This window comes from Zingiber officinale, chromosome 5B (assembly GCF_018446385.1).
Source record: "Zingiber officinale cultivar Zhangliang chromosome 5B, Zo_v1.1, whole genome shotgun sequence".
NCBI lineage: Eukaryota > Viridiplantae > Streptophyta > Magnoliopsida > Zingiberales > Zingiberaceae > Zingiber > Zingiber officinale.
The window spans coordinates 138,054,644-138,077,615 of record NC_055995.1 but is presented as its reverse complement, the minus strand read 5'-3'; the positions used below and the strand labels follow the sequence as shown (position 1 = coordinate 138,077,615).

At 41.7% G+C, this 22,972-nt stretch overlaps 2 protein-coding genes across 3 annotated transcripts; both read right to left on the bottom strand.

Moving 5' to 3' along the window:
- Positions 1-942: 942 nt before the first annotated feature.
- Positions 943-22,304, bottom strand: LOC121986311 (probable protein phosphatase 2C 44). Its single transcript, XM_042540192.1, has 7 exons — positions 22,293-22,304; positions 21,371-21,373; positions 3,776-4,097; positions 2,388-2,636; positions 1,830-2,106; positions 1,580-1,734; positions 943-1,357 (listed from the first exon to the last, which is right to left on the bottom strand). Exons 3-7 carry the CDS (start codon positions 3,806-3,808, stop codon positions 1,217-1,219), a joined length of 855 nt encoding a protein of 284 aa, XP_042396126.1. The 5' UTR covers positions 3,809-4,097; positions 21,371-21,373; positions 22,293-22,304; the 3' UTR covers positions 943-1,216.
- LOC121986312 (peptidyl-prolyl cis-trans isomerase CYP20-1-like) lies at positions 4,851-7,726 on the bottom strand. Of its 2 annotated transcripts, none has more exons than XM_042540193.1 (7): positions 7,516-7,726; positions 6,928-7,006; positions 6,210-6,257; positions 6,085-6,108; positions 5,438-5,620; positions 5,270-5,345; positions 4,851-5,195 (listed from the first exon to the last, which is right to left on the bottom strand). In XM_042540193.1, the coding sequence occupies exons 1-7, from the start codon at positions 7,609-7,611 to the stop codon at positions 5,057-5,059; spliced, it is 645 nt and encodes a 214-aa protein (XP_042396127.1). In that variant the 5' UTR covers positions 7,612-7,726; the 3' UTR covers positions 4,851-5,056. The 2 variants fall into 2 exon arrangements, with proteins under 2 accessions (XP_042396127.1, XP_042396128.1); XM_042540194.1 differs by having other exon boundaries at positions 7,528-7,726.
- Positions 22,305-22,972: the final 668 nt, after the last annotated feature.

Genomic DNA, 22,972 nt, shown 5'->3' with positions numbered 1-22,972 from the left:
TACAGTTGAAGAGGTTGTATGAGATATTTGAGGATGAACTAGGTGGAACTTATGATTCGACGAGGTCCCAAATGTCCATGAGGACTTGATATAAACTAAGTCAATTTAATAGTGTGGAGGCTTGTTAGAGTTGAAGAGGTTGTATGAGATATTTGACAAACTGCGAGATGAGAAATATTAAGATGGTGATGAAGCTACTCGTTGCGCATGACTTGGTGTGACCAAATTGATTGTCTTAGTGTCTCAAGGTTTGCTAAAATGAGAAAATGCTGAAATAAGACAATTTTTTTTTTTAATAATCTAGATATTTAATTTTTACAATCTGATTTATTTTAAAGATGATCGATTTGATTCTATGAAAATTTATTAACGAACATCAAGATAAATCAGAAAGTGCAAAAAATTTCTATTCGTATTCAAGTTGACCAGAAAAATGATTGATTAAGGTCAACTAGTTGTTGATCAGACAAAACTATACTAAAATGGTCTAATGACATGAGTGCTACGATCGACTAATTGATTGATGCTTGAATTCTGGTAGGCTATGGCAGCCTTTGACAGACTACAGGCCAAAGTGATTAGAAAAACAATCAATTGACGGTGGAACCCAACGACAAACTAGTAAAATAGCAAGTGAAACTAGAAGAAATGTATGTCAGTAGACTCAGACTTATGTTAGATGCTAGAAGTCATCACAAACATCAAATGTTGAGTTAGGGTTTGTCGCTAGTTGCTACTATCAAGCTCAATCGTCGGATGCAAGGTTGTCAAGAAACATCCGTGAGCTTGAAGAAATCACAAGATATCATTCGGCCAATAAGGGGAAAAAATCCACTCATGTAAATTACATGAAAACACAAGGGAACATGCATCTTCAAATGTTTTGAGTAAAAATTGTTCATAGCAAACACAGAGATGCTGCAGTAGTCTCCAAATCCAACATTCTTCAAAACTATAATACTGCTAAAATTTATTCACAAGCAAAAGAAAAGAGACGCACAATCCAGTCATTATATATTCCCATACTATAACAATCTACCTAAATATCGTATAAAAGAGAAAAAGAAAAATACATATATACACAAAACAGAGAGAGAAAGGAAGCTATGCATTCAGGTTCTACATGTAGTTTACTGAGCAATTCACTCAACAGGGGGAAAAAAATATCAAACTTATGGCCCATGTCGATGGTTTGTGGAACTATTACATGAAAGCTTCAGCGTTGAAATCGAATCACAATACAGGATAGATCATCTTTACTGTTCCTCTTCAAGGCCTCAGCAGTTAGTCGCTTTGCGGCAGCCTTAGGGTTCTTTATATGTTTTATGATATCAACAGCTTCTTGGTTCTTCATAACCTATGCAGAGAGGAAAAAATAAGCACCAAAGAAAGTCTACGAAATATCGTGCATATTTCTCCGGTGAAATAGAACAATAAATAACAAAGGCGAGAGTGGAATTCTAGGCTTTAGACCCCCAGTTTACAATAAAGTTGCATAGCTACACGAGTGATTTTCGTGAAGTCGTAAGATTACTATGTAAAAGATCTGAACTACAGCAATAGTTTGTGAGCCACTAACCTTCCACAATCCATCACTTGCAAGTATAACAAACTCTATTGATGAGTCTATCGGCACATGCCGCACATCAGGTTCTGAACTTAAGTGTGCCTTGAGGCTGTGATCGCCAAAAGCTCTTGCTACTGCAAGTTGACCGTTTACTCGAGGAACATCACCTATTCAAGCAAAGTTACAGAACAATCACCTCAGTGTTAATATATATCTATATCCCTGTCAACTGAAACTCAAGAGTATTAAAGGGAAAATGTACCTGGAAAAAGTGTTACAAAGCCGCCTTGCTGTTCAATCCTACTTCGTTCGGCATCAGGCTCGTGGTCAACTGACAATTGATTAGCAGCACCTCTTTCACATACAACAGCTCTTGAGTCACCTATGTTTGCTATCCACAAGTCTTTACCATCAATAACTATTGCCGTAACTGCGGTTGAACCCCCTGGCCCTAACTGCTTTGAATTTTCAAGAATCCATTTATTCGTGGAGCAGTATGCATTCTTTATTGCTGAATGAGGGTCTTGCCAGAATGATGACTGCATTAACGATAAATTGAAATCATCAATTATCATTCTAAAGAATTTGGCATATGAAAAATCTCAATTCTTGAAAATAAGTATAATCACAAGAGTTGTCTGACTATCACAAGTGGTTGCCCCGTAACACTTTCTTTCATCTTATATTAATAAATGCAGAAAGACAATGTGTGCGACAACTTCTTTCATCTCAGATTATGATATCAGAAGACCATATGAATAGGATAATTAAGGTACATTTAGGAAGCAAAGGTGGTGGAAGAGAAAGTGAAAAAAAAAACCTCTTTAATTATATTGTCGAAAAGGTTGGCTTTCAGGTAGTTGGGGACCCTATCCCCCATGTGACCATCAAAAATTGCAAACAGACCAAGTTCACGACCACACTCTAATCTATATTGTGCCACATGATAGTCTTCCATGTCATGACCTGATTTCCCTTCCACCAAGTGAAATCCATGCGATACTTTATTGCCTGACAACTTACTACTCCCTTTCCCAGAATCTGCGGATGATTTATCAAGGCATGCCACCTTCAACAAATAAGTATGAAAAATGTTAGCAAAAGACATCAGTGCAATTTATTCAACTCAATGCAAATCAGAGATCTCAGAGTGATAAAAGACATAAGTAGCATTTTCCAGTTATGAATAATAGGCTTTTTCATGATCCACAAGGAAAAATGTGGAAATGGATAAGTGCAAATTCAAATGAAACAACACAAGTTGTATTCAACAGCAATAATCATATGCATAGTGTCAAGAAAAAAGTGAAAGAAAGAATTGTGTTCGCATCTAATATGAGTAACTATTGAAATTCCACACACGTCCAGCACAAACTGTAATCATTAATATTGTAAAAGTCTGTTGAAGATCAAATCTCAAAAATATGTAATGCCAGCATCAACATAGGACTTAATGTCAGAGCTTAATATCCTGGAGACTCTGATGGCATACCTATTGACTCTGCTTTGTGTAGCGCTTTAATGTTAGATGAATCTAGCAATGCAACATTCATTCTAATACATCCATTTTTCTAGATTTGTAAAGACAATTGCAGCCTAAGTTCTCATGACTCTGAAGATGGCAGTTCAGAAGTTGCTCATAAATCCTTGAGATATGTTCTGTGCCTCTGCGGGGTAATCCAAGAAAATACCTGGTTCTTCTAGTAACTGAATGCTCAAATAATTACAATCAAAATGACTAGCTTACAATTTCATGGTCTGTTATCTGCCATGTAGTTTAATCACACAATTAGCATAACTGTACATGAATACGCCATAGATTCAACTATGATGGCGATACCCAAAACTTACCCTTCAAAATCCTTAAGAAATAAAAGTAGAAGGGGAGCAAAATTGACAGAATCACTAGCCAATTTTGTCATGGTCACAAAGAAGCAAAAGAAAACCAGTAGTATGCATCGTTATTCCAGCAAATACTACAGCAGAGAAATTTCCTTGTTTACAGAAGATTATAGAAATTTCAAACATTATTTCCTGCATGAAATGTTCTTCGGAGCTATAAGGTCTCGTTTCAACCCAAAAAGAAGGATTTTTCACAGAAAAACATGTTTTTTTCATGAATTACCACTAGCAGTACACGAATTAAAAAACCCCTAAATTGCTTTCTGTCGTTCAATTTGATGAGCAAAAAAGGAACAAAGAATCAACCTTGATGATGCTGGGGATGTTGATCTTCCTCATGGCGCTCGAAGCGAGAAGCGCATCCGACCAACAACGATCGAATCGAAGAGGCACAAGCAAGAGCGTAGAGCTTCCAGTCGATAAAATCCGACAACGATCAACACAGGAAGAGAGAAACGGAAGGCAGGGAGCAAACAAAAAGATCAAAAGTCTTCCTCTGAGTGTTTGATTTCCTTTATGGCTCCGCGTATGACTTCATCTTCCTGGAAGGTTCATCTCTCTTTTCTTCCCTTGACTTCCTCCTCTTGCTGTGCTACTTCGACTTCTATTTCACTTTCTGTATTACATCCTTAGAAGTTTGCACCTTCAACTTTGCTTTTAACCTCATTTCATTGCAAATTGATTTTTTTTTTTTTTTTTAAAAAAAAGAACTCATCTCATTGTGTTAATCATATTTGTATTAGATTGCAAATTTTTTTTTAAAAAAAAAAGTATTTTCACTAATCCTAAATTTTAGAAGATGGTTCCAAAAAATTCCATAATTAAGGCACCAAGAGATAAAGGTGGAAATTTCCAAAAAAATCAAGTAGCAAAATGCAAAAAACCTAGGGGCCAAACATAAAAGGATTGACTTGTTCAAAGGATTCACAAACATTCACACAATTAATTGGATATTTTGTAGAGATCTTTATTTTAGTCAAAGCCAATTATGTGAGCCAAATTGTTAAGATGATGAGCCCGAAGACTTGACCAAGTCAACCACCTACTGTGTCCCAGTGGCAATCCATTTCATCATGCCACTTGGAAAATGGAAGCAATGAGTCAAATAAAAAAAATGAAAATGATATCTGCATTTTGATCCCATGTTGCAAGAGCTGTTTTCACAATTCAATTCGAACTGAGACTTGTAAGTTGCACGACAATAGCATTTTAAAGCATTGGAAAAATATGGCAAGGAGAAGAAGAAAAAACCCGACAAGATCGCTCTCAGGCACTAAACTGAGAGAAAATGTCAAAGAGTTGTACGTACCTAACTTCATTTAGTTCAATGACTTTCATAGGCAAGCTTTCTGTGGGCGTGTTGTTCTCATAGATAATGATATGATCGTCATTAATGCTGCAATAATAATTGACTTAAACAAGGTCACATGATGATACTCTTTCAGAATTACTACATGACTAACACTGTAAATGGTTTAATTGTCCAAATGCTTAAGCAAGGTTCATGGGGGAAGAAGATGATGGATATCAATGTCTACACCAGAATTTTCCATGAGTTGCACAAAAAAATGGAGTTGAATGATTGGATCATAAAGGCAGTTCACCACTGTCGATGATCACGACTTTGCTTTTGGGCGACCCATTCTGCTTCCCTTCGGCTTCAATCTTGTACACCACATCCATGCCGAAGATCACTTTTCCGAAAACAACATGTTTACCGTCCAGCCTATGGAGACGAATCAAATCAGTGACTAATTAATTGATAAATTTGACGAAAACAGGGCAGTTGATGAGGAATACCAGCTAGTTGTTACAGTGGTGATGAAAAATTGGGATCCATTGGTATCGCTACCAGAATTCGCCATCGACAGGAATCCTACACCAATAAGCAAGCACAGTGGCATCACCCGTTTGACAATGGGCGGCGAGGAAAGAATTTGTTTTCCTTGAATGGAGAAACAATAGTACCTGGTCCTGTGTGCTTGAGCTTGAAATTCTCATCGGCAAATTTAGTGCCGTATATAGACTCTCCGCCCATTCCATTACCGTGAGTGAAATCGCCTCCTTGGATCATAAAACTGGGAATTATTCTGTGGAAGCTACTCCCCTTGTAGTGAAGAGGTTTCCCACTTTTGCCTTCACCTTTCTCTCCTGCATAGAACGCATTGATATATGTTATACGATCATTATGTCAGTGTATAATACTTGGGCTGGTCACACTGGAAAATCACACGAGCATAATAGTAGTTCAAAAATTATCACAGTGAAAGAATGATGGTCATATATTGTTTGTATTAAATGCAATTAGCATCATCACAATTGAAGAAATCTTCAATGTTTCGGTAATGTGGACCAAGAGGAAAAGCTTAAAGCGAACAGCTTGCTTTAAGCTGTTACTCCTATTCTTTTATTTTGCATTTACGATGCCTATATTGTCTGAAGTATAGATAGCATTTTTAACTTCTCAACATTTTACCTTTATGTAGAACACATATCGAGATAAACACAAACTAAAGCTAGCGAGAAAGAAAAGTGTTACTGATATGGTGAAAGTTTCTTCAGACAGAAGTTAAAACTTCTACGATATTAAGCATTGCAATAAGATGACAGCATACCAGTGCATAATGCGCGGAAGTTTTCTGTCGAAGCAACATAACCCAGAACAGTTAGTTGGAAAGCAATTAAAAAAAAGCTTTGTACACAGAAGAAATGGATGAAGCAGCATTTGACAAACACATACCGGCGGTCTTGGGTACAGTTTTGCCGAATAAACCCATAACAATCCAGCCTGGAATACATCAATTCATAATCGATATTAATAACAACAAATTCTAAGTACATATCCAGATATTGAACAGACAACAAATAGTAGTAAGAAATGCAATGCAAATTAGTAAACATGACCTCAAAAAATAAAATTAAAGTCATTATTAAAACACGAAGAAGATCTCATTAAATAAAATAATTCAAGATGTTCTCTACCAGCACAACATCTCATGTCGCTAACATGAGCAATCTTCATATTGAACTTGAAGACAAAACTAGAGTTTCATGGATCATTTTTCAGCGCAATCAAGGCAGTTAATCACTAAATCATCAAATTTAAATTCCTGCTACTTTTAAGCAAACATTGTACATTGATGTCAATATATTTGATAAACCCCTGAAAATATATAAGCTGGATCTTCCATCTTAACTGGAACCATCTGTTAAAAACAGTCAATAACTGACAAATCCAATCTACTCAGTAGGAAGAAAGAACATTCGATGCAAATATATGAAATCTGAGAAGTATTACTTGCTATCTCCTATACCAACACAACATTCTCCACTTAATTGTTACCATTAAACAATTCAAAACAAAAGTAAGGAAGCAAGAAACACATAACATGCATTTTACTTGTTATGGTTCATAACAGTCATCACTGAAATCCACAGAATGAGATTGTTGGGCGTACCAGCTGGTTTTCCACCAATTTCGACATCAAAGTACACCTTGTGTGTGACTTCCTTTAAACTTTTTTTAGATGCTTTAGCCTGAAATGTTAAGTGAAACGGGTTTGATAAATTGAGTAGTTTATTTCAGAACTCAAAAAGCATAGAAACTAGATTGAGATGTACAATTAAAATAATTTACTGATATGTAAAATTAAAATGGCTGCAGAACTGGACAACGTCAACTTTGAATCAGTACGAACGCAACTATCGAACTTGTCAGAGATAATAAAAAATTGCAAAACCATGCAAGCTTAGTAGTTAAAACACGAACGGGGAAAAGAAAAACAACTTTGCAGATTTGGAGGAAACAAAAAAAAGGGGCGTAATTTCTGCAAAATTAAAGCAACCAAACATCAACCATTTAAAACTAACAGAGGAGAGGGTTCAATGAATAAACAATTGAACATGAGTTAATTGGGCGAAAAAAAGGATTTTTTTTTTCATCGTATTTTATTCCATTCGATGAACCGAGAACATCAATCCGAAAAATAAAAGAAGTCACGGAATAAAATGAAACGGATGTACGCGGATTGAACGGATTTGATTACATATATAAGAACCTGGACGAGGACGATGGCACCGATGAAGAGGAGAAGCCACCGGAGCCAGGAAGATGCCGCTCGCTGCTTCGTAGTCGTCGCCATCTATCGCTCAGACTCGTCAATCGGAGATCTCAAATCTGAAGGGTGAAGACTGATCGTTCCCTCGTCTCTCTCAAACCCTACAATGGTGTGACCTTTCCGTCAGTTCCATGGGCCGGCCCATATTTAACTTAGAAAATTTTACTTATAAATACTCCGCTCTATTGCTAATCCTTCCAACAAAGAGGTGGACCACTTCATTCATAAATGGGGTCCATGAAATCCCACTTATTAGTAACCCCTAATTCAAAAGTGGATCATGAGTTACTGTCAAGAGGATCTCGACTCTCCAACAAATCCGAAAATCATTCCTCAAACAATCAGACGAGATCCTCTGGTCCACAAGAGGATGGTCTCTTGTATAGAATTGGATGATTTAGATGGATCCCACTTGTAAATAGGTAGGGTTCATCTAAATTATCCAATATCATACAAGAGACCATCCTCTTATCCACAATTTAACAACTAGAGGATCCGTTCTCTTCAAACAACGCTATGGCAATGTGTTCGCCAGTCATCCCCACCTGTCACTACTCTTGAAGGTACCTTTTTAGTTGACATCCAATATCTAGTTTACACCAATGAATCGGAATGACTAATTTGATTCTATAAAAAATTTTATCAACTATCAGAATAAATTAAAAATTAATTACAATAGATATTACATCAATCTAATATTTTTAAATTGACTGTCTATTAAAAAAAATTTATCCATTAACCCATGGACATTAGACTCTTATGAAATAGACAAAACATTTCAATATTAACATCCCTAAGTAAAATAAATTAAATTGTATCTATCTCTCCAAAGTCAAACAACCATATTAGCAAAATATCTAATTTTTTTATTGCCTCTATGTGCTCTAATTTTCCTTGATACGAGGAAATATCATTCGTTTTTTATTGGATGATTTAACCCTGAAAATTTTTTTATCGATTATCATGATAAATTAGAAAGCGCTAGCACAACCTATATTCTTAGATCTATTGTCATTAAAGAAACTCAATCCTTAAATATCTAAGAGCATTGCACTATTTTCTTAGGGCAAACAATTATATTTGTTATGGATGCACCCATATGGAAGGGATTATACATGGGCATTACCATGTATTGTGATGTAATATTATGATCTACACCTGGTGTATGTTTGTTTTTTTTTGCTTTGCTTTTAATTAAGTTCCCAAGGCTGTGTTTATTGATAGAGTAGGGTTCAGGGTATACATAGATAAATATTGCATAATATGAAATTCACAGAGCAAATTTCATGGTCGTTGTCATGCAAATATGGTATATATCAGTTGGTTTTCAATTTGTAGGTAGGTGCTTCAGTTGGACTATAAAGGTTAAGTGGTATTATTCATTATTAATTTTAAAAGACAGTTACAACTAAAATAAATTTCAAATTTCATAACTTCCTTCCTCATATATTATGGTGCTCATAACATATGGAAATATGAATTCATACAGTTATTCTAAGCATTATTTTGTATCTTAAAACTAGTCACTTATGTGGATCTATTGATCCATATAGAAATAAAAAATTTGGCAAGGTAAAAAACAAATGTAATATATATGTGCAAACAATATGACCATAACTATCTGTGTACTTATATTATCTCTCTCTATATTCCTAGGACGTTAAATTATATTGTAGTTCTTTTATTTGTTTTAAGAAATCTTATGTAAATGAAATGAATATGACACGATGGTATATATATATATATATATATATATATATATATATATATAGAAATTCTGAAAAAAAAATTGTAGAGGAAAAGAAAAAGATTCGAAAGAAAGAGAAGCCTTGCGGGATGATCATGAAATTCTGAAGAAGCGTCTGAAAAAACTTTAAGACGAGGAGATGAAAAAGCAGGAAGAGATTGCAATGAATAAGATTCGCAAAGGTTACGGCTGAATTCGGTTTTGCGACTGGACTCGCTTTAGCTTTTGTGATGCCAAGCTTCCAATGAATCATCAGCTTCTTGCATCTCACCCATAAATAGACTATTTTGTTTACGAATATAGTAACGTCGATATTTGGCATAACTTTAACTATTAGTTTTTTTATGTTGTTTTGAAATAATGTGTTATTTTATAGCCGACTGTCAAATTATTAGAGAGTGAGAGAAATTTTTCTTAAAAACCTACGCTGATTAAAAATTAATCTCTAATATATCACTCTCTCTAATTAATTGAGTACTCACATAGGGACAATAATATGTTACACTAAAAGTAGCTGATTTTACAGCTTTAGCAAGGTCTAGTTGCTTCTGGAGGTGAAATCCCTTTCTGTTGGTAGGCAGAAGGAACTTGGCCTTACATTTTTCTTTCCCAATGAGGCAAATAACTATAAAATCATGTTTTTTTATAATCCAACTATTTCGAACCAATTAATTTTACAAATGATCAATTCAAGTCAATAGAAATTTTTTATCAAAATAAATTTAGAAGTATGAACAACCAGTTACTTCACAACTAGCATTTTAGGATATCTTCCCAGTGTAGGAAATTAATTCGTAGTACACCATATTTAGAAATCGACCCATGGATACTTAATTAACTACAAAAGTATTTTACGGATTGATGGATATACCTTAGGGACTTAGGAGGAATTAAAGGAAAAGGGAGGGGCATTTAAATCTTTTCACATTTTGAGAATTTTGGGGTACTAAGTGGGCACTATTCATCAAGGAGAGGGGGCCTTCGCTGCGACACAAACCACCTCCAAGGTCGGCCACCTCCGATGTTGGTGGTCACGTGCTTCCTTCCCAACACCAACAACTTTGGACTCGCGCCATCAGGGTCGCTTCTCCCTCTCGGCGTCGCACCTCGCCGCTGCCTCATCTCCACACGCGCTACCTCCAGACACCGTCGACACTAGCAGCTGCCTCCTTCCCCTTCTCCCTTTATCCCGGTGACTCGCGCCGCCATTGTCGTCAAGTAGAACATGCCCCTCCTGATCGTGTGATCCCCTGGCTGTCGGCTAGTCGTCGGCCCCTTTCATCGCATGCACACCAATAGCCTCATCATTTATGCCCCCTCATCTTCTCTCTCTCAAGTTTCCGCCGCCGATGACCACGCTGCCGCCTAGGAGAGGAGGATGTCGCCTCCCTCTCCCACCTCTCTCCCACCTTCACTGTCAACCTTCCTTTCTTCTAGCCAATGCTGCTACCATTGTCTAAGGCTCTCTTCCTTTCGGGTGTCGCTCATGCCGCCTCGCCTTCCTCTTCCCTGCGAAATGTTGCCGCCGCAAGCATTCGCATCGCCTCCCCTACCGTGACGCCGCTGCCACCGCCAGCCAATAGCCTCCGAAGCCACAGTCTCCCTCTTCATCCAGTGTCGCGACAGCAAGCTATCGCGTCAGCCATTCCGTTTGTAGCCGGGCATCGCTGGCACAATGCAGTTGTAGCATCCGTTTTCACCATGTGTCGCTCCTGGAGGTAGCCACTGCCTCGCGCTAGTTATCGCCGCAAGCCCCGTTGACTCCGATTTGAGCATACTCCGCTTCCGTTGTGTTCCAGCCTTCGCGCCCATCTACTCCGTGTATCGTGTTCTAGCCTTCGCATCGCTATAATGTTTCGGTCTTCAAGCTGCGGTTGAATCCCGATCTATGTGTCGTCGTCAATGTGTTCCGGCCTACGAGCCGCGGTTGTATTTCGGACTGTGTTCATTATGTCTAGCCTTCGTGTTGTTATCCTATCCCGGCCTATGCATCAATATTCTATCCCGATCTACGTGCCAATGTCCTTTTCCGGCCTACGTGCCACTAGTATCTCTCGGCCTGCGTGTCGCTAGTATCTCTCGGCATGTGTGTCAATGTCATAGCTCGATCTACGTGTCGTTGCTAGGCCTCGGCCTGCACGTTGTCTTCCGGATCCAGGTCGTGCTCGACTAGGTGCCGTCAAATCCAACTATTCATCCGGCTCATTCATCTACTCTTTCGGGTCACGACAACTCAAGCACCATCCCGACCTGCTCACCGATCCACCCGAGGGCGCCTTCATGGGCTAGGGTATGTTATCGTACTCACTCCTCATTCATTTCATTATTCTAGTATTAGCCTATCTCTTATATATTCGTTGGATCTGCCTCGAGCCTTGGGGTACCAGGGACCGGGGCAACCCGATCGCTAGCTGCAGGTAGCATTGACCAGAGGACTTCTGATGACTTGGTCAACATAGAAGTCATCTCAGCATACCCCCTCCGAGACGTCGCGATTCAGTCAACATTCCCGCCACATCACCCCGGCAGTCCATCTGACTCGGCTTCCGAACCAGATCATTTGGCGCTGTCTGTGGGAATTTCCTTCACCTATTTTGGAATGTGAAGATGGACGGCGTTAGAAGACTCTCTGCCATTGGATCTGCCTAGAGCATCGGGGTACCAATGACCGGGGTAACCTGGTCACTAGCTACAGGTAGCGTTGACTAGAGGACTTCTGATGACTTGGTCAACATAGAAGTCATCTCAGCATACTCCCCTCCGGGACGTTGCGATTTAGTCAACATTCCCACCACATCACCTCGGCAGTCCATCTGACTCAGCTTCCAAACCGGATCAATTTGGTGTCATCTATGGGAATCTCCTTCTCATGCTCTGGAACATGGAGATGGATGACGTCGGAAGACTCTCTGCCATTATCACAATCCTGGAGCATTTTGATGAGCATATTATCTTCTCCCCTCGCTCCACGGGTATTCGGGAGTCGAGGGATTGACTTGGAACTTCAGTTGGCCGACAGGTTAGTGTTGGAACTCCAAGGTTGTTTTGGTCTGATCAACAAGTTAAGTTAGGTCCTGTGTGCTTTTAACCTTGTGTCTAAGTGTGCAAGAGCTTAGGAGCACAGGTAGTCGAGCGGAAGATGCAACTAGCGAGAAGGATGGCACGCGGTGCGTCCGAGGGATGAGGCGCTGCGGAAGAGTACACCGACGGACGAGACGGAAGCGTGTGGTGGTTCTGAGGGACGAGAAGCTGAAGCGGAAAACTGCTCGGGGAGCAAGAGACGCAGCTAGTGAGAAGGTCGACACGAGGTGCGACCGAGGGACGAAGACTGCGGATGAGTACGCTGGCGGACGAGAAGGAAGCACACGACGATTCCGAGGGACGAGAAGCCGGAGCGGAAGCCTGCTCGAGAAGACCGGAAGTTGAGTTCGGGTGAGCCCTATTCCGGATGGCAGAGATCACCCAAGCGAGAGGAATCGGAGCAGAAGACCCGGACCAAGGCGAACGGAGCCGGAGCAGAAGACCCGGGCTGAAACTTTTCCTCCCGGGGTGCCCCGGAGTTGGAATTTATCCAGATTGCAGTCAAACCGCAATCCGTGCGCACGGGATAAAATTTTATCCCCCCTAGGGCGCCTGGAACCCTTCGGGGTGCCCCGACCAAGGCTATAAATATAGCCTTGGTCGAGAAGCTTTCAACGAACACAAGCAATTCATTTCCAACACTTGTACGCTTTATTTCTAGATTAGCTTCTCTGTTTTACGCTTCATTGCTGTAAGAGGCTTCTCCATCTGAATGAGATAGTTAATGCGACACTTTCCTTGGATTAGCAACCTCCCCGGTGGTAATCCAGTAAAACATCCTTGTGCCTCTACTTTCTATTTTAGTTTATCGCTTTTCTATTTTGCAAGTGTTAGTTTAAGAAAAGTCGAGAAGGGTTGTTTTTATTTTTTCAGGCTATTCAACCCCCCTTCTAGCTGACATCCAACAAGTGGTATTAGAGCCAAGTATGCCTCAGGAGGACTAACCACCGACTGAAGCAACGAAATGACCGGAGCTAACATCTACCCACCAACTTTCGAAGGGGAGTTCGCTTTTTGGAAGCGACGAATGCAGGGTTATTTTAAAACTGATTTTAGTATTTTATTAATTATGAAATATGGTTTTGAAGTGCCCAAAAGCAAAGATGGAGAAGAACTTGAGGAGCATCAATGGACTGACGAGTAGCGTGACAAATTCATAACAAATGGTAAGGCTGAGTCTTGTCTTTTGAGCGTATTACCTGCCCAGGATCTCGACAGAGTTGAAAAATACAAAAGCGCAAAAGAACTTTGGGAAAAGTTCTTGAAGCTCTACGAAGAACCACTTGAAGTCGAATCCAACTCCTCGATGGACACCGAACCACCGTCAAAAGAATCCAAGACAGAGGAAATTGTCGAAACAACACTCAACGCCTAGTATCTACTAGAAGATGCAATCAACTCTTCCTCAATAAGATTGATGAAGAAGGAGCAACGTCGGGAGAAAGCGGCTCAACAGTGGGAGAATCAACAGCCAACAAGGTAAGTCAGGTATGATCTCCACCTCCTGACCTATTGTTTGATTCAATTAAAAAATTATCAAAAGATTTTTTTGAATTAGAAAATATATGGTCAAAAGATTTTTGCAAATCAAAAATTATTTTATCGAAAGGATTTTGCGAATTAAACCCCAAAAAATTATTTTAGAATAGTGGGTTAAAGGAAACTCATGCAACAACTTGTCGATCAAAGAATTTCGACAAACTAACAATAGAAAATAACATAATAAAGGAAATGATATAATTTTCTGCATGCTCAATATTTTTTTGCTTCAAATTTGAAAAATTATGATTTGAGGAATTATAATAAACTAAAGTGAAAATTTAAATATCACAATGAAAAAAAATTATTAGAGAATTTGATCTAAATTAAAAACTTAGATTTAGCACTTTCAACAAGAAAATTGAACCTTTAATTTCTTTATGCGGCTTTGTCTAAGAAACTGGTTGTTGCTCCAATAACCAAGAAGGCCTAGTGTCTCGCCACTGCCTGGAAGTTAAGTATTGAAATAAAAAGTTTAATTGACTAACTGAAAAAATATTAATTTGAAATTGAATAATGTTTTAAAGAGTTACTTAATTTGTTTTAGAAAATTCTTAAAAATAATTTTTGCTTGCAAAAACTTAGAAAGAATTTTGCTAAATATTTTTTTACTTGAAATTATGTTTAAATTTTCATTCACTTAGAAATGCCTTCAAAAATTCATTGAAATAATTTTCAACATTTTCTAAGTTTTAACCTTTAGATTTTTCTTTGAACCCCATTTTTTATGTGATCAAAGGGGGAGAAGGAAAAGTATCAGTCTAGGGGGAGGTAGACCAAAATTTTCTATCTTGTTTGCACTTTATTACAAAATTAATTAGTTTATTTTTATGCCTATTTACCCTAGCTTAACTTGGGTTGCTCACATCAAAAAGGGAGAGATTGTTGGAACTTCAAGGTTATTTTGGTGTGATCAACAAGTTAAATTAGGTTCTATGTGCTTTTAACCTTGTGTCTAAGTGTGAAGAAGCTTAAGAGCACAGGTAGTCGAGCGGGAGGCACTGCTAGCGAGAAGGATGGCACATGGTGCGTCCATGGGATGAGGCGCTGCGGAAGAGTACATCGACGGACAAGAAGGAAGCGTTTGATGGTTCCAAGGGATGAAAAGCCGGAGCAGAAAAATGCTCGGGGAGCAAGAGACGCAGCTAGCGAGAAGGTCGACACGGGGTGCGACCAAGGGACGAAAACTGCGGATGAGTACGCTGGCGGACAAGAAGAAAGCACACGACGATTCCAAGGGATGAGAAGCCGGAGCGGAAGCCCGCTCGAGAAGACTGGAAGTTGGGTTCGAGTGAGCCCTATTCCGGATGGCAGAGATCACCCAAGCGAGCGGAACTGGAGTAAAAGATCCTGACCGAGGCGAACGGAGCCGGAGCAGAAGACCCGAGCTGAAAAAGTCAATGGGGTTGACTTTTCCACCCGAGCGCCCAGAACAGTCCGGGGCGCCCGGAGTTGGAATTTATCCAGATCACGGTCAAACCACGATCCGTGAGCAGGGATAAAATTTTATCCCCTCAGGATGCCTGGAACCCTTCGGGGCGCCCCGACCAAGGCTGTAAATACAGCCTTGGTCCAAAAGTTTTCAACGCACACAAGCAATTCATTTCCAACACTTGTACGCTTTATTTCTAGATTATCTTCTCTATTTTGCGTTTCATTGCTGTAAGAGGCTTCTCCGCCTAAAGGAGATAGTTAGTGCGACACTTTCCTTGGATTAACAACCTCCCCGGTTGTAACCAAGTAAAACATCCTTGTGCCTCTACTTTCTGTTTTAGTTTATCACTTTTCTATTTTGCAAGTGTTAGTTTAAGAAAAGTTGAGAAGGATTGTTTTTATTTTTTCAGGCTATTCAACCCCCCTTCTAGCCGGTCGCTGCGATCCAACAGTTAGTTTTTTCATTTTGTCTTTTCCCTGACTCCACGGGTATTCGGAAGTCAAGGGACAGATATGGATCCTCAGCTGGGTGGCAAAGCTCCTAGGCCAAGTACGCAATGGGCTATGCTCCCTCTTTATCTCCCCCGTTCATGGTCGAGCTATCGCCATCGGTCTCGGACCTGAGTATCGCCACTGGTCTTGGACCAGAGTATCACCACCAGTCTCATACCGGAGTATTACCAACGACCTCTCGGTCGGGCTCCAGACTCTCGCCCCAGTGTGAGTTATAAGTGAACATGCTCTCACGACCAACGACATCCCGGTCGAGCTCTAGACTCTCGCCCCAATGCGAGTTATAAGTGAACATGCTCTCACGACCACCGACCTCTTGGTCGGACTCCAGACTATCACCCCAGTGCGAGTTATAAGTGAGCATACTCTCACGACCAACGACCTTCTCGGTTGGGCTCCAGACTCTCACCCCAATGCGAGTTATAAGTGAGCATGCTCTTACGACCACCGACCTCTCAATCGAGCTCCAGACTCTCGCCCCAGTGCGAGTTATAAGTGAGCATGCTCTCACGACCAACAACCTTCCCGGTCGGGCTTCAGACTCTCCCCCCAGTGCGAGTTATAAGTGAGCATACTCTCACGACCAACGACATTCCCGATCAGGCTCCAGACTCTCGCCCCAGTGCGAGTTATAAGTGAGCACACTCTCACGACTCTCAAACTCTCGAGTCTCGCCTAAGTACGAGTTATAAGTGAGCATGATCTCACAACTCTTAAATTCTCACCTAAGTACGAATTATAAGTGAGCATGCTCTCACGACTCCAGACTCTCGCCTAAGTACGAGTTATAAGCGATCATGCTCTCACAACCAACGACCTTCGAGTTGGCGTCCCAGACTCTCGCCCTAGTGCGAGTTATAAGTGAGCATGTTCTTACGACTCCCAAACTCTCGCCCTAGTACGAGTTATAAGAGAGCTGCTCTCGCGACCAGTGACCTCTCTGTTGGGCATGACTAGTCAGTCGGGTTTGCTCCCCTGCCCGGCACTCATTGCTCTTGTGTCTCACTCGTCACTCTACTCGGCACTCACTGCTCTCGTGCCTCAATCGTCGCTCTACCCGGCACTCACTGCTCTCCTCAATCACCGCTCTGCTCAGCACTCACTGCTCTCCCCAATCGTCGGTCTGCCCGGGCACTCACTGCTCTCCTCAATCACCGCTCTGCCCGACACTCAATGATCTCCTCAATCACCGCTCTGCCCGGCACTCACTGCTCTCCTCAATCGTTGCCCTGGCCGACACTCACTGCTCTCACCTCATTCGCCACTCTAGCCGACACTCAATGCTCTCCTCAATCGTCGCTCTGCCCGACACTCATTACTCTCACCTCATTCGATGCTCTGCCCGACACTCACTGCTCTCAACCTCATTCGCTGCTCTGCCCGGCACTCACTGCCCTCGCTTCACTCATCGCTTTGCCCCTCATTCACTGCTCGGTAGATACCCACTTTCCTTCTTGCTTGGCATTAGCATAACTTCCTGATATCTTTGCTCCCATTCGCACTCAATCCACATGCTCTACTTTCGGTCGCTTTCAGTCTCTCGGGATCCATGCCCGACTCAGCTCACAAAGCCTTTGCTTCCGTGCACGCTCGATCCACAGGTTCTGCTCCCATTCTCATGTGGTCTCATAGGCTCCAAGTCTATCCAGCACATAGGCTTCACGCCCACTCGACATTCTTTCGGTCACTCGGTCGACCTTCTCTTCGTTGACCGATCAGTATTGCCTGGTCGTCCACTCAACCACTCATTTGTGTCACTTACGGCCACCCGCTCAGTGTTCCCCTGATTGCTCTGTCGGCATTGTCACAGTCACACTCTTAGATTCACCCACTAGTTCTCTGTCAACCTGATAGGTATTGTCTTAGTTGCTCGGTCGGCATTTTCTCGATTGCGGGGTTGTCACCGATCGTCCAACATCTTTCCACCCGCATTGCACGCTCGACACTGCTCGATCATTCGCTTTCCACCGCTCGATATTTTTTGGTCACTCGCTTGGCAGTCGCCCTATTGCCTGCTCGGCATTCGCTTGATCGTCTACTTGGCACCGGCTCGTCATCGTTTTTCATCGCTCATTCCGCACTTGCCCCACTCGTCGCTCGGCTCACAGGTTTTACACCCACTTGGCTCCCCGGCTTTGCCCCCCCCCCCCCCCTCTCTCATTCACCTTCTATCTCATGGGCTTCACGCCCACTCGGTGCATCGACGTTGTGCTTTTGATCTCTCGGATCTACTCCTGATCGGCTCACGAACATCGTGCCTGCTCAGCTCAAGGGCTTTGCTCCCATTCACCATCGATCTATTGGTTTCGCTTGGCAGTTGCCTGGTCGGCATTATCTCGGTCGCGCGCTCGACTTCGCTCGCCCGGTCCCTTTCCACCCGATCAGCATTGTCTCTGTTGCTTGGACTGTATTGTCTCGGTCGCGCGCTCTGCTTCGCTCGCCCATCCTCTTTCCACTCGATCCATATATATCTCTGTGGCCCAGTCGACACTCCTTCGGTTGCTCGCTCGACATCTTCTTAGCCACTTGATCAATATCACCTGACCATTCACTTTGTTCCATTTGGCCTATCGCTCAACATTTCTCTCAGTTGCTTGCTTGCCTTTCTCTCAGCAACACTCGGTCGTTCATTTTGTCCCGTTTGGTAGCTTGGCCAGCATCGATCCAGTTTTTGGCTCAATGTCGCTCGATTGTTTACTCGGTATCGCTCGACATTCGACTTACTTCCTGCTCGGTATTATCTTTCGTTGTTCGCTCAGTATTGTTTTCGTCACTTGTTTGACATCGCCACAGCTATTCGTTTAACGTTATGCGACTGGCCTAGCGATCTGACTCTGTAGTTAGAAGTGATTTCGCTTTACATTAGGCTTGGTCTAGTCAGTCGGACTTGTGCCTCCTTCGACTAGACTTGGAGGGGAGACTTGTGATATAGATATATCTTAGGGACCCAAGAGGAATTAAAGGAAAATGGAGGGGTATTTAAGTATTTTCACATTTTGAAGGTTGGGGGGGGGGGGGATCTTCACTGCGACACCAACCACCTCCAAGGCCGGCCAACCCCGACACCGACGACCGCGTGCTTCCTTCCCAACACCAACAACTTTGGACTCGCGCCATCAATGTCGCTTCTCCGTCTCGGCGTCGCACCTTGCCGCTGCCTCTAGACACCGTCGACACTAGCAGCCGCCTCCTTCCCCTTCTTCCTTTATCCCGGCCAATGACGCTGGACTCGCGCCACCACCGCCGTCAAGTAGAACACGCCCTCCTGCTCGCACGAGCCCCTGGCTGTCGGCCAGTTGTTGACCCCTTTCATCGCATGCACGCCAATAGCCTCATCATTTCTGCCCCCTCATCTTCTCTCTCTCAAGTCCCCGCCATTGATGACCACACCACCGCCAAGGAGAGGAGGCTGCCGCCTCCCTCTCCTACCTCTCTCCCACCTTCGCTGCCGACCTTCCCTTCTCCCCTCCAATGTTGCTACTGTTGCCTAAGGCTCTCTTCCTTTCGGGCGTCGCTCACGCCGACTCGCCTTCCTCTCCCCTGTGAAATGTCACCACCGCCGAGACCTGCATTGCCTCCCCTACCATGATGTCGCTGCCTCCGCCAGCCAATAACCTCCGAAGCCACAATCTCCCTCTTCAGCCGCTACCACGATAGCAAGCTATCGCATCAGCAATTCCGTTTGCAGCCGGTCATCGCTGGTACAATGTTGCTGTAACAGTCGTCTTCACCATGTGCCGCTCCTAGAGGTAGCCACTTCCCCGTGCCAGTTGTTGCTGCAAGCCTCATTGACTCCGATCTGAGCATACTCCGCATCCGTTGTGTTCCGACCTTCGCGCCCATCTGCTCCGTGCGTCGTGTTCTAGCATTCACATCGCTATTATGTTTCGGCTTTCTAGCTCCGGTTGAATCCCGATCTGTGTCGTCGCCATTGTGTTCCGGCCTACGAGCCGCGGTTGTATTTCGGACTGTGTGCTTTATGTCTAGCCTTCGTGTTGTTGTCCTATCCCAGTCTGCGTGTCGATGTCCTATCCCGATCTACGTGCCAATGTCCTCTCTCGGCCTACGTGCCGCTAGTATCTCCTGGCCTGCGTGTCGTTAGTATCTCCCAGCCTGTGTGTCGATGTCATAACCCGATCTACATGTCGCTGCTAGGCCCCGACATGCACATTGTCTTCCGAATCCAGGTCTCTAGGTGTCATTAGATCCAGCTCTTCATATGGCTCATTCATCTACTCTTCCATGTCACGACAACTCAAGCAGTATCCCGACCAGCTCACCGATCCATCCGAGGGCGCCCCCTGTGTCAGGGTACGTTATCGTACTCACTCTTCATTCATTTCATTATTCTAGCATTAGCCTGTCTCTTATATATTCGTTGAATCTGCCTCGAGCCTCGGGGTACCAGGGACCGAGACAACCAGATCGCTGACTGCAGGTAGCGTTGACCAGAGAACTTCTGACGAGTTGGTCAACATAAAAGTCATCTCAGTATACTCCCCTCTGGGACGTCATGATTTAGTTAATATTCTTGCTATATCATCTTGATAGTCCATCCGACTTAGCTTCTGAATTGGATCATCAATTATTAGGATAAATTTGAAGGTGTAAATGACTCGTTGCTCTATAACTAGCATTCTGAGTTAAAAAAATGATTTGTAAGTTATAGTGGTGAAAATTTGATAATGGTCATGTTCAGATCTTTTGACATTTTAATTTTATATAAATTCAAAATTTTGACGTGTAAATCATATGAAATACTATCATATATGAATTATTTTTTTTAGATATATTCATATTTAAAAAATTATTTTTTAAAAAATATTAAATTAAATTAATATTTAATAATATTTTTAAAATGAGAAGAATTAAACGAACATATAAAAATTGATTTTATATCATTTCAATATCTCTAATTTTATTAGTCAATTTTGATGATTAAAAAAATTATTTTTTTTCTAATCAAATTTAATTGATTTAAGGATGAGAATAAAATAAGATGAATATACCATTTGATAATTTTAAAACTAGTATATGATTTAAATATTTAAAAATTTTATTTTTACTGGGTTCAATCCAAAGTTGGTGTTTTTTATATATTTTTTGGGGCTCAATTAACCCGAACCGACATCATTTACGTACAGCTGTATGAAGAGGAGAAGCCACGGGACGATGCTGCTTCCTAAAAAAAAAGGTAGATCCGCTACCTTAGCGGCCCCCCTAGTGCCGGCCCCACGGATATGGAGGGAGGGACGATGCTGCTTCCTAGTCGTCACCATCTATCGCTCGGAATCATCCGTCCATTAGATCTCTGAAATCTGAAGGGCGATGACTTATCCATTCCCTCGTCTCTTCTCTCTCAAACCCGGTGCGAATTTCCTGTTAGTTGCATGGGCCGGCCCATATTAATTTAGAAAATTTTATTTATAAATACTCCGCTAACAAACCCTAAAATCTCTCTCCTCGAACCCTCTATTTACGCTATGGTAGGGTCCGCCCCATCAAATTTGGAAGACTTGTCAGCTTGCCTTAAAGAATGTACAGAAATTATGAAACGTACTACAGAAAATTTGAAAGCAACTACAGAAAATTGGAAAGCGATTGCAGAAGAATATCAGAAAAAAATTGCAGAAATTCGGAAAGAAATTGAAGAGGAGAAGAAAAAAGCAACAAGTCTTGCCGGATGTTTAATTGTTTGGTTTAATTTCCGAATATGGTAATGCCGATGCTTAATTGGCTTGATTTTAACTATTGTTTTTTTTATTACATGGATAAAAAAAAAAGGTTTCAGGTGCCACGGTAAAATGAATGAGCCTGTAACTATTGTCCTGCCAGATACGTTGAATGAAATACAAGTACGAGTTTTAAAATTTTAGATCTACTCCTAGATCTATGTGTTGAGAGTTTTTACCTTTGAAGCGTGTCCTCGCAAAATTCCCGCTCGTCCAAGGTATGTGTCGGATCTCCAAAGTATCAAGGTAGATACTTCTCTAGTGATATCCACACGAACAAGGAGGGCTCTCTAGCACTCAAGGATGGAGAAGAGAGCCCCAAGTGTGCTAGCACTTTCTAGAGCTCTCGGATAGAATTTGAAAAGGGAGAAAAAGAGAAAAACAAGAAGACTCTCACATACTCAACTAGTAGTATCCTCTTCTTATGTCCTTCACACTCTCTTATCTTTTCTTGGATGAAACTCAACACCTTCTCACCTTCCAAAACCCCACGGCAACAGCAAGAGGGAGATGAGGAAGAAGCAAGGAGGAGGAAGAATGAAGTGAATGCACCATCATCCCACACAACCAAAACCTCCACATTAATGTGTGGCCGGCCACATCTTGTAACCTCCCCATTAATGTGGCCGGCTACATTAAAGCCAAGGGGAGGGTGTAACCCCCATGAGGTAGCATGTCTCATGAGGTGGAGGTGATGTGGCAAGGATGAGTCATCCTTATGATGTGGCAATGCATCAAGTCAAACTTGATGTTTCAACTTCCATTTGGTCAAGTCAAAATTGACCAATTTCTTCCTTGTTGAGTTAAATCCAATCTTTGATTCAAGTCAATTTCAATTGAATGAATCTTAATTCATTAATATAAATTGACTCAATGAATCAAATTTAAATTAGACTCATTCAACAATTGAATCTAATTGAGTCTAACTCAATAAGTCTAATTTGAATCCAATCTTTGGTGCATCATATGAACCTAATCCAATTGGTTCATCATATGAACCTAATCTCCATCCACTTGTTCTTTTTGTGTGACCCAATAGGTTCTTGTAACGTTGGCAATGTTTCTAAACTCCTTTAGAAACATAAGCAATGAGCGGTATCTAGCAATACATCATTGCTACCCAAGTTACAAGAATGTTGAGATCCAACATCACCTTGTGACTACTAATTGTGACTCCTCACAATATGTGACATTGTCCTTCTATCCTAGACATCTAGATTGATCAATATGAGGCATAGACCGTGTCATCCTCTAATCAATCTAAATCTTGAACTCCAAGTAGACTCACTCGATCAAATGAGCTCAACATCTAATGTTGACTCATTTGGGCATGGCTATG

Coding starts and splice junctions, on each gene's coding strand:
- LOC121986311 (XM_042540192.1), bottom strand. CDS start 3,808: ATGAGGAAGATCAACATCCCCAGCATCATCAAG. Junction 1,735..1,829: donor CTTTGTAACACTTTTTCCAG/GTACATTTTCCC, acceptor TTGCTTGAATAG/GTGATGTTCCTCGAGTAAAC. Junction 1,358..1,579: donor CAAGTGATGGATTGTGGAAG/GTTAGTGGCTCA, acceptor CTCTCTGCATAG/GTTATGAAGAACCAAGAAGC.
- LOC121986312 (XM_042540193.1), bottom strand. CDS start 7,611: ATGGCGACGACTACGAAGCAGCGAGCGGCATCTTCCTGGCTCCGGTGG. Junction 7,007..7,515: donor TCGTCCAGGTTCTTATATAT/GTAATCAAATCC, acceptor TTAACATTTCAG/GCTAAAGCATCTAAAAAAAG. Junction 5,196..5,269: donor ACCACTGTAACAACTAGCTG/GTATTCCTCATC, acceptor TCGTCTCCATAG/GCTGGACGGTAAACATGTTG.